Raw genomic sequence first — 16,854 nt, 5'->3', positions numbered from 1 at the left:
CATCATGAGGCATGCCATGAGACTGCAAGCCTCCATTACAGATCTTATATACTATGTGTCAGCCCCCTGCTGGCAGCCAAGTATAATCAAATGGGAGCTATAATCCTTAAGGCAGTGCTAGTTGCATTGCAAGCATGATAACTATCATTACAGAAGCAAGGTTTTAATCAGTTACCTAACAGCTGTTAATTGCGACAGCAAATCAATAAAACCAGAAAATACTGGAAATAGTTTGCAGGTTTGGCAGCAATTGTAGTGAGAGATAAATTGATTCAGAACTGATCTATCATTAAATTGTTTTATAGGTGACCTCTGGTTGAAGGGAGTTAGTCTGCAAAATGGATATTGCAAGCAGAAGTTGAATTTCTAAGTTTAAAATTACTTGATAAGCCTCATTATTTAAAAATCTGCGGCTATATTATTAGTAAATGTAGCACCATGATATTGTTCCAGATTTTACTGTAACTGGTAATTAAATGGCATTAACCATTCTTAACACATGCACTTCCTGTTGGAAATTCACCTTCAAATTACTTAAAGAGCACATCAACTTCACATGGGATCCATGTGAGCAAGTACCACAGATTGAACTCTCCTTGTGGTGACGTAGGCTGCCCCAACAAATCAGTAGCTCCTCAAGAGGATCATTGGAAATTTCTTGTGACAGAACTCAAGTAAAGTGCTGGTTTTGAGAATCTTGTATCAAGCTTGTGGACCACGTGGCCCAGCCACAGTGTGGTTCTAAACTGTTTTAAAGTGTGTTCACAGCTGTGATGCTGTGCATAATGGCCTGGAAGAGACTCTGATGGTGTACCTTCCTTGCCAGTGGATTTGCAGTGTTATCTTTTGGCGGTTTTTTTGGGTCCCAGCTGTAGGCCACCTCTGAACTTTACCCAGCTTGGTCCTTGATATGCATTTGATTCTTCAAAATGGGTTTTCTTCACTCACCCAAAGGCTGCACTTTTGGTGAATTTTGTTAATGATTCCTGTGTGTCAATGACGATGGCCAGATATCTCCCAAATGAACCAGTCTTGAACATCAGATTTCAAACTGCCTCTTCAAAGACACAAAATTTAAATCTGCCTCATCCATGTCTCATAAGGGCTTATGATCATTTCTTCTGGCGAAGGTCTTTTATCCAATACTCTCAAATCCCCTGTTTAGTTTAGCTCTCTTTAATTGTGCAACATGTTTGGCTTCAGTTCAACAACAAATCTCTCTCTCTCTCAGCAGTGCAACTATGTACAACTCATGAAAGCCATTGTCAGGTCTTTCATCTTGTCAACGGTTAGGTTTGCACTGATTAAATAAGCAATTATTATCATGGTTAGGCAGAATACAGGCAGTACATGCTGATTTTCCATGCCTATTTTCCAGGGATATTGAATGTGTTTTGCAAACTTTACCCATCTACTTGACATTGACAAAATGGTAGCTAACTTTTTTTGCAGATTTCCTAAAGCAGGTGTTGGAGACTTGCTGACATCTTCATGAAATTGCTTTTATTTTCTATTCCATGTAGTAAATGAGCAGCAACCTTTAGGCTCAATTCAAGCAGGACTTCACCAAGAATAATTAATAATCCTATAACAAAGGCTTGAATAGAAAAAAAAAACAAGTAAATTTACAATGCTTTATTGAGCTAATGTTAGAAAAACAGAGTATAACAGTTCCTTAATTGTTATAAAATGATAGGTGAGTTTTAATGTACATTGCTTTTATCTACTTCTTATTCCTTTTTGAATTAATTGCTTATTCTATGCTTTTTCCCTCATTTACAGACCAAGACAAGGTGGAAGAAGCAGAGGATATTTTTCAGAATAATGTCTACTGCCAATACCAGAATGTGGCTGAAGCCAATCTAGACAATGGCGTGACGATGCCTGGCACCCCAATGGTTACAAACCACTTGCAAGCATATTCCAGGTATAGAGATGAGGGTTTACAGTACAGCTCCGATTATCCAAAATGGTTGGGACTGGACCTATTTCGGATGACTGAATTTTTCGGATAACTGGTCATTTTTAAAAACAGCCCAGTAGCAACAGCAAATCACTTGTTTGTTGTTGTTTAAACATTTCTACAACAAGGAAAGGCTTTTTAAGGATTAAATTAATGTTTAATTCTCACCAAAATAATGATGGTCACTACCAAACCCCGACACATGCCCAATGTCGCCACCAATCACTGAGACCTCCCAATCGCCTCCACCGATCCCAGACAGGTCCCCACTGCTGCCACTGATCACTGGGAAGGCTTCTTGGGCCGGTGGAACACTCACTGGTGAGTCGGCAGGCTCTTGTTTCCCTGTGGGCTCATTCCAGCAGGGGTTGTTCCGGCTTTGTGTCCTGGTTCTTGATGTTGGAGTCTTCGCCTTCGCCTGCACACACTCCCCCTCCCAACAGTCGCCGATGATCACCAACATGTTTCCACCAAGGTCCTGCTCCTGCCCAGGGGCCTGAGGACCCCGCTCCTGCCCAGGAGGCTGCTCTCCTTGATGACTCCAGGACAAGGGATTCTTCCTACCACTGACACGCAGCTTGAGAGGGAAAGTTGGAGAGAAAAGTCAATAGGGGAAGGTAAAGAAGAAATGGAAAGAGAGAGGGGAGGGAGTTACCTGAAATAAGGAAAATCATTGTTCTAATTTTATGTCAGGTGAATTTTATTTTTAAGGTCAGTTCGACTCCAAAAAAATTTCAGATAACTGAGTATTTCTAATTGTTTCAAATATCCTCAGTTATCCAAATTTCTTTGGAGGCAAACAGATAGCACTTCTGGGTTCAAACAAATTTTGGATAAAGGAGGATTTTGGGTAATCTGATTTTGGATAATCGGGAGTTATACTGTATTAGCACAGACTGGGCCTACTGGCTCATTTGCTTATCTACACAATTTCATTCACCTGCATTAGATCTGTATCCTATTTCACGACTACATAAGTGTCTCCTTAAATCGATGTCACCTTGCTCTATTACCCCTACCGTCGGAAAAAAGATTTTGACTATCCACCCTACTCTCCCTTCCATAATCTTATACACTTATATTGGGTCCCCCTCAGCCGCCTTCTTCTCAGACCGAAGAGTCATAACACTCGGGGAAGTACATCTATTCTCTCCCATAACTAAAGTCCTCCAATCTAGATAACATTCTGCAGAACCTTCTCTGCAGTCTCACCATTGGTGAATCTTCTCTTATTTTAAGTGTACCAATTTTTCCCAGAGCCTGGGAATTGTGTTTGGAATATGGTTCTGTTTAAAAGATTAATGAAAATATTTCTGTAATCTTTCCATGTATCATTTACATATAATCTTTTGAATAAAATATGGCTTAATTAGTAGTGTTCTCCCTCAAAATCAGAAGAAATGGGCTCAGAGAAGTGAGCACAATGACTTCTGCAATCCTCACTATCTTACCTTTGGAGCTAATGAATGAAATTTGAGAGTTGGAACTTTTTATTTTTCATAAAAATATTCAAAACTTCAAATGTGTCATAGTTATATGTGAAATAATATTCCAAAAGTGTTTAAATTATGGTGTTGGAGATCTTGGCCTGGATGGAAAAGGACATTACAGAGTAGAAATTAATGGAAGTGGAGGAAAGTAAATGTTTAGTCCATGGAATTTGCTTTGCTGTCTTTAGAATTCAAATTTTTTTAAATTTACTTGACATGGTATAAAATGAATCATTGGATTTTTTTTGATGATGATTTTTACTTTTTATCTCTTTAGTTCCTCATTGGAAATAGGGCGTCAACTGGCAATTATTGGAGATGAGCTCAATAAACAAAAGAACCAAGAACTTCAAAGCAGGCAGGTGTATCCTCTGTTTGCATTTCAAGATGGCTATGGGTACTTGTACAGTTTTGCTGAAAGGTTAGTTCACAATTTATGTGGTCAAAAGTTGTCTTAAAAATCTAACAGAGCAATGGTTTCCCTGTCTTTTGATTGGGATCGCCCAGGCTACCAATGGTGCAATCCCAACACCAACCTTAAAATAATCCACTGGGCTGCCAAGCGGTGTTTACTTAGTCAGAATCAGAATTTATTGTCATGAACATGTCACAAAATTCATTGTTTTGTGACAGAATCACAGGTGCAAATATTGCTATAAATTGCATTTTTTTTAAACGAAATGAATAAATTAGTGCAAACAAAGAGAAAAATGAGGTAGTGTCTGTGGTTCACTGTGCATTCAGAAATCTGATGGCACGGGGGAGAAGTTGTTTCTGTACCACTGGGTGTTCATCTTCAGGCTCCTGTACCTCCTTCCTGATGGTAGCAGTGTGAATAGGGCATGGCCTGGGTGATGAGGGTCCTTGAGAATAGAGACACCACCTCTTGTAGATGTCCTCAGTGGAGTGAAGGTAGACCTGGCTGAGTTCACAATTCTCTGTAGTCTTTTCCTGTCTTGTGCAATGGCACTTCCATCCCAGACAATGATGCAATCAGTCAGAATGCTCTCCACAGAAATCTGCAAGAGTCTTTTGTGACATACCAAATCTCTTTAAACTTTCCACAAAGTGAGGCTGATGGCGAGCCTTCTTTGTGATTGCATCGGCATGGAGGCCCCAGGATAGATCTTCAGAGATGTTGACACCCAGAAATTTGAAGTTCTTCACTCTTTCCACTGCTGATCCCTCGATGAGGACTGGTTTGTGTTCTTCTGATTCTCCTTCCTGAAGTCCACAATTAGTTCCTTAGTTTTGCTAACTTTGAACGCAAGGTTGTTGTTGAGACATCACTCAACCAGCTGATCTTTCTCACTCCTGTACACTTCCTCATTACCGTCTGTGATTCTGCCAATGACCACGGTGTCACTGGAAAATTTATACATGACATTTTAATTGTGCTAAACCACACAGTCATGGGTGTAGAGCGAGTAAAGAAAAGGGCTAAGCACGCATGCTTGAGAGGCGCTTGTGTGGATTGTCACTGAGGAAGAGATGTTGCTTCCGATTCATACTGATTGCAGTCTTCCCATGAGGAAGTTAAGGATCCAGTTACAGAGAGGGGTGCAGAGGCCCAGGTTTTGAAGCTTGTTGATCAGTACAGGTACACATTCCTTTATCTGGAACCCTTGGGGGACTGTGTGTTCTGAATTTTGGATTTTTCTGGATTTCAGAACAAAAGCCAGCTGCCCCAGAGTTAAGCCCACCTGAATCACGCTGCCGTATCCACCCCCTTCCAGTCGCGCTGCCGTATCCACCCCCTTCCAGTCGCGCTGCCGTATCCACCCCCTTCCAGTCGCGCTGCCGTATCCACCCCCTTCCAGTCGCGCTGCCGTATCAAACCCCTTCCAGTCGCGCTGCCTCAATCCTCCCCCCACCCACCTAAGTCACGCTGCTGTCTCCCCCACCCCTCGTCCACCCGAGTCTCTCTCTTTCTCTCTCTCTCTCTCTCTCTCTCTCTCTCTCTCTCTCTCTCTGCTGTACCAGCACCAGGAAAAAAAAAATGCGGCTTTTTGGAGCTTTCTGGATTTTACATGTCCAGATAAACGATTGTGTACCTGTACTGAGCATATGATGGTATTTCACGCTGAGCTGTAGTTGATGAAAAGTTGCTTGATGGATGTGTTGCTGTTCTCTAGGTGATGCAAGGCCGAGTGGAGAGCCAGTGAAATTGCATCTGCTGTGGAGCAATTAGATTCCATTATACTTTCAGTCCTCGCAAAGGAAACTTTAAAAATAATTCAAAAATTTGCAGAGTTTTTTCAAAGATCAACCATATAATGCAACTAATGACTAATATTAATGTCGTTTCATGATCATTTATTTCTAACAACTGATAAAATATAACAATTTTTAAATAAAAATTTTAAACTGCACAGATTTGCTCGTAAAATAAACTGGCGTCAAACCATCACCCTGCCTCACAATGGTGTGAGATATGTCTCTCGGAGAGGAATTATGGAATATTTTGACAGAATTACAGAAATGGTTGCAAAGATTATAGAAAAGAATCAAATCACTCAATGGATTGCTGGGCGAGGAGGCTGGGTAAGTATATACTATGGGTTATGAGTAAGATTGAGTTTCTGCCTCAATTATTTGTTATTGAGAAATTAAAGAAAAGTAAGATAGATTCTAAGCATTGATATGTAAACATGAGAGTTAGTTAGGATTAGATATGAGGAAATCCTGATGAACAAATATAATGAATTGCCATTGATGACAGCAGAATATCTTTACCAATATTTGCATCTGGATTGGTGGGGGGTCAATTACTTTTTCCAAAGGAAATAGCTATTGACTTTATTTTCTAGAAAGGTACAGCAATTGTCTCTCTACTTACCCATTAAAGCCCAATATTTTCTGTTTCTTGCTTTTTCCTTCAATATCCATTTCCTCATTCTGGTCCCCATCAAATTGCATTTTCCATCTGACATAATAGCATCATTTAAATGGATAAAAAAGATAAGGTGATCAACATTTTGATCACTGATGTCTCCCCTCCTGATCATTTTCTGTGCTTTTTTTTTTGGATAAATTATCTTTTACAACCAAGAGGGAAGGGATGTTCCCAATCTCGATTTTAAATTGTCTCATTCTCAAGACAATATTGTGATTTGGACACCTAAGAATTATTTTCATAACACAACAAAGTTAACAAGCACTTGAAGAGGTCTCTGCTGTTTTAGTGATGTACTCACCATTAATGCTATTATCATGGTTTTATTAGCTTTATTATTTATTAGATGGTTGAGCTTGGGGCTTGGCCATACTGCAGTGTTAAGCGGACCAAGGACAATGACAGTAGCTGGTTGTTTTGTAGCCTGTAGCTCATCTGATATACTGAAGATTTCACACCACCTACGAGGCACAAATAAGGAGCATTTTAAATTATAAAAAAATTTAGACATACAGCACGGTAACGTCCCATTTTGGCCCCATGAATCTGCTCTGCCCAATTTACACTAAATTTACCTACACCCCCGGTATGTTTTAAACGGTGGGAGGAAACCAGAGTTCCCAGGGAAAACCCACGCAGACTCAAGCAGAACATACAAACTCCTTATAGACAGCGCAGGATTCAAACTCTAGTCCCAATTGCTAGTGCTGTAAAGGCACTGTGCTAACTGCCACGCCAACTGTGCCACCCTTTTTGATGGGCTATACTTCACCTGCTTGGATGAGTTCAGCTTCAAAAAATCATGCAAGTCCATCACCATTCAGGACACAGTACCCTGCATTCCCTCCATTATGTTAGATAGTAGCTGCAGTGTGTCCCAACTACAAAATGGTCTGTATATACTCTTCTAGGCTTCCATACCTCTACCTCCTCTCCAACTTTCAATCTCTGTCATCAAAAGGTATAAGGGCTGCAGGTGCAGGGGGAACCATCTGCATGTTCTCTTGTAGATCACACAGCTTTCTGACTAAGAAATATATCAGTGGTCCTTCACCACCACTGGTCTAAATCCCGGGGCTTCCTCAGTGATAGCCCTGTGAGGGAGTTATCATGAGAAGGACTGTCAGGTGCTCAAAGAAATCACTTTCACAAAAGCAATTAGAGATGAACAACTAATACTGGCCTTGCCATTTGATGTCCAGATCCTGTGAAATGAGAACCTTTTTTTAAAAAAAAATTAAAAAATTCCCACTTCCAGTCAAATTTCTTATGTACAAATAATCCCTCTGCTTGTCAATGTTTCAGTCAGATCTGTTTGCCATTTATCATCGTTCTTTATTAAACAGCAGTATTTATGCATATCTCATTTCCAAGACTCTGACTCTGGGCCCTCTCTTTCCCTTGTTGTTTATGTTTGCTACTCACTTACTTGATTCTTTTCTGGAAGGCTAAACCGAAAATCTTTTCAAATGATTAAAGCCTTTTGGAGGAACCAGAAGCAGTTTAAAAAGTATGTAACTTACCTTATTTTTACCGGTTTGCTTTGCACAGAATTCTTCATTATAATTGCGAGGTGATTCTAATTAGATACATCCTCCACTGCTGGACTCTAAACAGTGTAGTGCAAATTTTGTCAACAAGAATCTATAAGCATGTCCAGGATATTTGTGTCTAGAAATGCATATTCAAAAAGTCTTGAGCTTGCTGGCATTTACACAGATGAATAATGGCAGTTTGTGAAAAATGTCTTCTCACTAAGATTTGAAGTGAGGAGCTGCAGATACAGTAAAAATCTGGACCCACCGAGAATCTAGACTTCTCGAAAACTCTCAAACTTTTAAAGTGTAGTGGGCTTTTGTGTGTGTGTATGCCTGAGTAAGCATCACAGATGCACAGTGGCAACCAGCAAGTCAGTTGCGGAAATGTAAGAATTAAAAAAAATATATAATTTGTATTTTGTTTGAAAACATGTTAACAAACTATCAAAATATTCTCTTTAAATTTGAATTTTAAAAGAGCTGCCCAAGAATCCAGAAAATCTGGACCCAATCTCCGAGCAGTTTGGATTTTAGGACTTTTACTGCAGTCCTTTTATTAAAACTGTGCTAAGAAAGAAACAAGAAGCAGAGTGGATGCAGCTTGTAACATATTGTTTGTTAACTTGAGTTTCTTTTGTTTTTGTTTTACAGACCACTGCCCTTTCTATCGAGACTACCATCCTGAAATGGCTGTTTGGAATCTTCATGGTTGCCGTGCTGGGTGTGGCAATTGGGTGGAAAATGTACAAACCCTAAACCAAGCCCAGTGCTTGATCGTCAAAGCTGGTCTTGGTCAAGCAGCATATTTGCTCACTTACTTCACCCAGGTGGTGGACGTCTTTTTTTTAATTGTCAAATTTTAATAATAGAAATAATGTTTTCTAAATCCTTTCTTTAGATATTTAAGATTTTTTGGGGGAGAAGTGCTGGGTCACATTTACATTTTCTAAACCTTTGAAATATAATATGAAATTGAATGTATGACTGTTACTGGTAACTGTGTACATTCATTGCTTTAATGGGTGTTTGTGGTATTTTTTCATGTTGGTTTCACTGCCAGTGTGATGATCGTGGTCATGCCATTGCATTAGAATTAGCTTATCCAGAAACACTAAAATACCTGTTTGAAATTGTGTTCATTTCCAGATCAAAATTTTCTTGGAAAAATTGTGTTACCTACTCTTGTTAAACAGTGTTTTGCCTTTGATTTTCATGGCAGTAATTTATACAAATGTTTCTTTTTTTTTAGTATTGTAAACTGTATTGTAAGCTTGACAGTGGAGAGGGTGGTAGAGGGGGTGTGAATGGTGGTTGAACAGTGTAGAACCTCACCCCTTATGTTATATTGTTGCCCGTGCTTGGGGATGTTTGGGAGATGATGATAGTTTTGGGCCTGTTTAAAGAGGTATTGATGTAATTTTTAACCCCAGGTTGCTCAGAGTGCTGGATCACCAGAAAAACCTGTGGTAGTTTGGAGTAAGACCAGAGAAACCAAAAGATGAATTTTTGTTGAATGTGAAGTTTTCCTGTGAGGCTGAAGTATCAGGTCTTCTCTCTCCTGGTCCTGCTATTCTATTTGAGTTTATTCTCAACCATCTGTAGCATTAATGCTCAGAATCCTTTGCTTGAGGCCCTTTTCTAATATCCACTCCACAATTCCTGCCATTTAACCAATGGTCCAATATGAAAATGAGGTTCAAGAATTAAACACCTTTCCACATGTTGGGATACTAATTTCTCATTTGTCCTAACTTTTCCACTCACAAGAGGGCGATTAAATATTCCCTCCCTGATGTGATTCACTTTGGGGAAATGCAAGGATGTCTGAAATTCAAACAGACAGTCAATCATCGTGAGCTAATGGGAACATCAGAGGATGAAAGCCAAATCACTAAAGCTTTTATGCCAAAGAAAAATCACTAAGGAATTCTGTTTATACTTTCTGACACAGTTTTGCATTAGCTATTCAATTTAAAAATTCCTGTTTATATTTTTTAATTAAAACTCCCAAGTAGACTACACAAAATTGTTGGAGGCAAAGCTAGTTCCTCCTATGGATGTTGCGGGATTTGCTGAGCTTCTCCAGAAAATTTGTACATTTACTACAACCATGGTATCTGCAAACTTTTTTGTTTTATTCTCAAGTAATCTTGTATCAATACAGCTGGAGATTTGCCCACCTGGAACATTATTATTATTTTTCCGTGACATTCACCTTCTAACCAAAAATTCTAACATTCAAAATAAAGGCAGAATGAAAGAAAATGAGTCATTATTCACTCAATTCTCTAATCTGATTGCTACCAGCTTGTTTTGATTCAAAAACATACAGAGGTCTGATTTACAAGATGTCACCAAAGCTGAAAAGAGCAACAGAAATGACTGAAATCAGGAAGAGATGCAAGTTTGCAAACTGTGATTTATCTTGATCATTTATCAAACATGCAACTAAATCCTTTCATTTCACACCATATCTACCACATTTATTTTGTTTAATTTGTATAGTTCCTTTGCATCAACATTGTAGAATGTAACAGTTGCTCATTTAGGAAAATGTTCACCAGGACCAGCCTAATGTAATTTGTTTTATTGATTTTAGCGATGGCTTTATTGTGGCAGTAACTTTCTACATAAAGTTCTTGGCATGGTACACACTAATCTGCATGTACCCCTTTCAGCAAATTCATGAAAAAGTTAACAAAGGGTATCAGATGAAGCCCAATCGAATTTTCCCCAATTCTACATCAGAAAATAGATTGTAAATTACTTTGGTTTCATTTAAATGAATCAAATTATTTTAATGCAAAACACAAAAGTACTGGAGAAATTCAGTTTTGTGTATTGCACTGTAGTCACAGCGTCTGCAGATAATCCTGTTTAAATCCTTACAACAATGTCACAAACTCATCCAAGAATGTACATGGCACACTACCAGATTTTCAAACTTCCTTGCCATTGTCATCAAAAATTAAGTTGGATGCAAAGATACATGTACTAACTTATTCAACATATCTTTCATAATATAAAAGCACAACTATTATCTTCCTTGTATTCTGATCTTGACTATTAGGAGCTCAAAGCCAAACCATTGGTTATATATCTTTACCTCCTCTGGACCCTGATGAATTCCTCCAGCATTTTTGTGCTTTACTGCAATCTGTAGACTTTCATGTTTCACTGCAATGTGTTTTTCTATGTTCTTTACTGGATTTATAAGAATGCCCATTTGATTGCAGTATGAGCTCAGATTGCAGGACTACTGAAGTAATTTCTACATTTCAATCTTTAGACAGAATTGCATATTGTGCTAAATGCATTTTCTACAGTTTAACCTGTGTAACTTAGCCGGATCAATTCTCCTATTCATCTTTTTTATTGTCTATTGAATCCTGATAACCAAAGCAGTTACAATATGAAAGTGGATTGTAATGTTCTTTGAATCATTGCCCTTGAAGGAATGTGTAGCATTTCAGACAATTAACCTTGTGTTCAGCTCTTATATTATTTAACTGACATATACACTTACATCTGATAGGAAGGTAGGGGTCTGAATCTAGGACATGGTAGTTGCTATAGTGGCTTTGGGTAATATGGATTCATAAGCCTTTTTTTCTAAAGGGATGGAATCTTTTGTAATTGAATGACCATTTTCATGAAAATTTATTATACATTTGCAGGTATGATTGCAATGTAAAGTAGGAATGTATTTGTTTTTTTACACTAAACATTACTATTTTGGCTTAGATAAAATGAGTGTTGCAGGACGCATCAATTGCTATAATTTTCAGGGAAATTACCTCGTGTGATACAAACATGAAAAAATGGTACAAATTACATACTTTTATGTATTTTATTCACGATTCTTTGAACACTGAAATAAACAGTCTTTTCCTCAATAACAATGGCTGAAAGTTGTGAATTGAAGACTGAGAGAACATTGAAATGTTAATGTAGGCAAGGATTTATGTGCCTGTATAAAGAGAAAGGGATTAAATATAAAGAAATATATGTATTGAAAAATCCCAAATAACTATCATTTCATTCTTTGTTATTGATCAACATCCAGCTACTTCTCTGCCAAGGTAATTCAATAATTTACAGTTAAACATATTGGGAATGCGCTCATCTGTGTGACATGGCTGCAAAGATTATCTGCTAATTGAAATATTGAATGGAAAATATAAGAGCCTAGAACTTCTCATTTCATTATTCCTGGCTGCAATGGTCCCTGCTGGAGGGCCAAAGGTGAAAATGTACCATGCAGTTTGCCTGGATTTTCAGAGAGCATTTGATAAAGTTGTTCATGTGATGATCATGTAAGTAATTGGGCTTCTCAGTAAGAACTAAATGGTAAGTGGTGTGCTGCATGTCAAAGGGCTGACCTGAGGTTTCTTAATTTATAATCCACAATGATGTGAATAATACTTTGTGTAATGATGTATTTTGCTATTGTTGAGTAGGTCAACATTTTCAGGGAGGGAAATACATTCAAATATCTACATCATTTCAAAAGTTAATGCAGATGAATCTTTAAGGATAAATGCAGTTAAGACTTCAAGAGTGGGAAAATAAGAAATGACAAATATTCACTGAGTTTGAATAAGTAAGATACTTGAATGCAGATGTTACTTTGGATAAATCATTGGTCCATATCCAAAAAATAACTTGTATACAATTTTAGACTAATTTAAAAGGGTTCATCAAAGTTTACTAGAATAATACCAGAATTGAAGGTTATGCTTATGAAGTCTTTTCATCATTAGAGGAGGTTGAATCTAATAGAAATATTTAAAATAGGATTTTGTACTGAAATAACTCTGCCAGGACTCGCTGAAAAGGAGAAACTACTCCATGAAGGAAATGTATATGTTTATTTCTAGAATGTACTTTTTATTGATGAGTGAGAGCCCAAAGCCAGGTATGTGCAAGTCTAGTGTGAGATGGGAGTTCAGACTTGGACACAACAATTGACGAACAACTCTGGTCAGATCTGCATCAGGGAAGGTTGTTGGCCACTATCAATGCCAGGTATAGATTGGTCCATTATAATTTTCTCCATCAACTGCACCTTACCCCACAGAAATTACACCAATATAAACCTGAATTGTCTGATTTAGGTGTGGTTTAATAACCATATAACCATTTACGGAGCGGAAACAGGCCATGTTGGCCTTTCGAGTCCGCACCGGTTCACTGATTTTGTCTGTCCTCTTCAGGCATTGGTCCCGGTAGATCTTCATTCAATAACGATGGACGAATTCAGAGATTGGTTCCCTTTTACATTCTACTTAGCTTTGCAGGAAGGTGAGGCCCTTCTGATATAAACCTCTGTGACACCCTAATCAAGATCATGGGAGTCATCTTCCCAGTAGACCCAGAGCATTGTCTTTTGGGGAATTCACCATGGCTGGTGGATCATTAACCAATTCTCAAATTAAATTTACAGAAATTGCCAGGAAGTGTATAGGAGTAACATGGAAGTCTGACTCTCATCTACTCATGGATAGGTGGTCTTCAGAGATGAATTACTGCATCCCACTTGAAAAGGTCACGTACAATCTCAGGAAGGGATATAACACTTCCCTAATAATGTGGTAGCCTCATTTAGAACATATAGGCATCTCACTGGTACCAATATAGGGTTACAATTGCTACTAGCTGGCCAGTAGACCTCTGTAAAGATTTTAACTGTTGTATTATTGTGTCTCCATGTCTTTCTGTACACACTGTCTTTTTTTGTTTCTTTTTCTTCGTCCTTTCTCTGTTTAATAGGATTTATATAGAGGGGAGGGGTTCTCTTGATGTTTTATATTTGGTATGATTGTTGATTGTTCTATAAAATATTACAAAAAATAAGATTTTGTAAGGACAAGGCAGGGAGATTAATTCTGAGTTTAAAAGTCAGCAGGAAATATATAAAATGTGTGTATATATATATATATATATTTTTTTTTTCTTTGGCTTGGCTTTGCGGATGAAGATTTATGGAGGGGTAATGTCCACGTAAGCTGCAGGCTCGTTTGTGGCTGACAAGTCCGATGCGGGACAGGCAGACACGGTTGCAGCGGTTGCAAGGGAAAATTGGTTGGTTGGGGTTGGGTGTTGGGTTTTTTCTCCTTTGCCTTTTGTCAGTGAGGTGGGCTCTGCGGTCTTCTTCAAAGGAGGTTGCTGCCCGCCGAACTGTGAGGTGCCAAGATGCACGGTTTATGTATATATATATATATATATATATATATATGTGTGTGTGTGTGTATGTATGTAATGTGTATATATATATATATATATATGGTGTGTTTTATATATATAATGTATATACATAAAATGTGTTTATATATATATATATTTAGTGTGTGTGTGTGTGTGTGTGTGTGTGTATATATATATATAATATAAATGTGTGTGCATATATATATGAATTAAGATGGAAGTTCAAAGGATGTTTTCATAATGTATTTCAAGATGAAGGCTAATATATTTTAAAATGAATGCCATAAGTTTTGGATAGGAAAAATATGAACATATGTAAGAAAACAGAAGGGATATCACATTAGTGGACAACTGACAGAGAATCAAAAATCTGTAACATTGTTAGGGGGCCATTAAATGCCAGGTGAAAAAGAGCTAACTAATCTAATCCCATTTCCTAGCTCTTGAAAAGTCTAATTAGTGCTGTGAAGGGTATAATTTTATGCAATATTTAGTTGGGATGGAATTAAATGTTCTGTCGTAAGTACGAGTTACAATGATCAAACATACAAGAACAAAATTGCTGTGATATTAACAATATATTTTCTGTGGAAATAGTATAATGTTAAACAATGGGAGTGTTGTATGTGTAAATGGATATCCGGTTATTTTCCATAAAAATGAAAAAAAAATTTCAGAAAGGTTGACAAATTCTATAATGGGCCCATTTGCTTATGTTGCAGGATATGCAGAACTGATGGATTTTGCCATTTATAATAATTTTCTGCATGTTTTATTATTCTCTATTTAATCAGACATGTTTGCAGTCTTTCCACAAAGTAACACAGAAAAGCATTACATTTATTTTGTGAGTGAATGATATCTTAAACAAATGTCTGTCATTACATTTTACGTCACCTTTTTAAAGTTAGTGAATTAATTTTCAATGCACAGAAGCTATTAAAGATATTCTTTTAGAAGACCAATCACTCAGAGGCAAATGCTGAAAATTCTTCAGTTTTTGGCATTGAGTGAGTTGGACTTGTAACAGTAAAACATACTGCTTGGCAAATCAATTTGATGCAATTTTGTCTTGAATCATTCAAAGTATATAATGAATTTTGAAACTGAAATATTTTGAATGTTTATTATATTAGTTCCTACATTAATTTTTGATTAATTTAGATTAAGATTTAAAAAAAAAATGTAGCACTGCATATAATGTGTACATTTTAAAATAGTTTCCAGTTTTCCACTCTAAATTCCTCAATTAGATGTTTGGTCAGCTGATAATCATCTATTGGATGCCTTGGGTTGTGTTGAACTGATGCCTGAAGTCAGCGGGCATTGTAAAAGGAAACCTTATCACAAATGTTGTTACTTCTTTGAGGATTTTTTTCTGAGCAGGAAATGCTGTAGGCTTGCTGTCAAACCAGCTCTGCTCGCATTGAAGCTTGCATTACACTCAGTGATCTCTGTCAGACAGGCCATGCAGTCCAATGCTCAACACCAGACTCCCACTATAGGCACTTGACTTTGAGTTCTCTTATGACAAAAGATTGTTAGATGAAGTGAGGAAAAGATTCAAGATGTTCCCAAGGCCTCCCTGAAAAAAAAAGTCCTCAATTCGTGCAGGTTGTCCATTGGCCTCATCAGCTATAGAACCCAAGTGCAAGCAAGTCATGTGGACAGAAGAACTGTGGACAGAGCATGTGCACCCAATTCATGCTGAAGTGATTGTGGTGCACTGTTAGCCAGAATCAGACACACAAGGTAAAGACTGTACGACAGGCTTTAATCCACAAAGACTTCCACAGAGCTAGGCTGGCTGTAGCTGCAGTAACTCTGAGTGAGCTTCGGGAGGCCGGCGCAGGCTTGTATCCTGGAGGGCGATTGACACCCGGCCGGGTGGGGCTTGATCCCTTCAGGCTGAATGATTGAGAGCCAGCCAGGTGTTGTCCTGTCCCCTTACTTTGCTGTTCTTCTCTTTGGCTTGGCTTCGCGGACGAAGATTTATGGAGGGGGTAAAAAGTCCACGTCAGCTGCAGGCTCGTTTGTGGCTGACAAGTCCGATGCGGGACAGGCAGACACGGTTGCAGCGGTTGCAGGGGAAAATTGGTTGGTTGGGGTTGGGTGTTGGGTTTTTCCTCCTTTGCCTTTTGTCAGTGAGGTGGGCTCTGCGGTCTTCTTCAAAGGAGGTTGCTGCCCGCCAAACTGTGAGGCGCCAAGATGCACGGTTTGAGGCGTTATCAGCCCACTGGCGGTGGTCAATGTGGCAGGCACCAAGAGATTTCTTTAGGCAGTCCTTGTACCTTTTCTTTGGTGCACCTCTGTCACGGTGGCCAGTGGAGAGCTCGCCATATAACACGATCTTGGGAAGGCGATGGTCCTCCATTCTGGAGATGTGACCCATCCAGCGCAGCTGGATCTTCAGCAGCGTGGACTCGATGCTGTCGACTTCTGCCATCTCGAGTACTTTGACGTTAGGGATGAAAGCGCTCCAATGGATGTTGAGGATGGAGCGGAGACAACGCTGGTGGAAGCGTTCTAGGAGCCGTAGGTGGTGCCGGTAGAGGACCCATGATTTGGAGCCGAACAGGAGTGTGGGTATGACAACGGCTCTGTATACGCTTATCTTTGTGAGGTTTTTCAGTTGGTTGTTTTTCCAGACTCTTTTGTGTAGTCTTCCAAAGGCGCTATTTGCCTTGGCGAGTCTGTTGTCTATCTCATTGTCGATCCTTGCATCTGATGAAATGGTGCACTTTGCTGTAGGTACAGAGG

The 16,854-nt window shown here is 38.7% G+C and overlaps 1 protein-coding gene across 3 annotated transcripts in view; it reads left to right on the top strand.

The window, feature by feature from the left end:
* LOC138745982 (bcl-2 homologous antagonist/killer-like) overlaps positions 1 to 11,907 on the top strand; it is a 53,614-nt gene extending 41,707 nt beyond the window's left edge. Inside the window, exons 5-9 of one of the 3 annotated variants that reach the window (XM_069903626.1) lie at positions 1,783 to 1,927; positions 3,731 to 3,874; positions 5,829 to 5,997; positions 7,797 to 7,859; positions 8,539 to 8,626. In XM_069903626.1, coding sequence (XP_069759727.1) covers positions 1,783 to 1,927; positions 3,731 to 3,874; positions 5,829 to 5,997; positions 7,797 to 7,826 — 488 coding nt within the window. In that variant the 3' untranslated portion in view covers positions 7,827 to 7,859; positions 8,539 to 8,626. Of the gene's footprint in view, positions 1 to 1,782; positions 1,928 to 3,730; positions 3,875 to 5,828; positions 5,998 to 7,796; positions 7,860 to 8,538 lie in introns of all 3 variants that reach the window. The other 2 variants (XM_069903625.1, XM_069903624.1) reach the window with 2 other exon arrangements.
* Positions 11,908 to 16,854: the final 4,947 nt, after the last annotated feature.

This window comes from Narcine bancroftii, chromosome 11 (genome assembly GCF_036971445.1).
Source record: "Narcine bancroftii isolate sNarBan1 chromosome 11, sNarBan1.hap1, whole genome shotgun sequence".
NCBI lineage: Eukaryota > Metazoa > Chordata > Chondrichthyes > Torpediniformes > Narcinidae > Narcine > Narcine bancroftii.
Note: the sequence above shows the minus strand (reverse complement) of the source record. Positions and strands in the feature narration are given on the sequence as shown.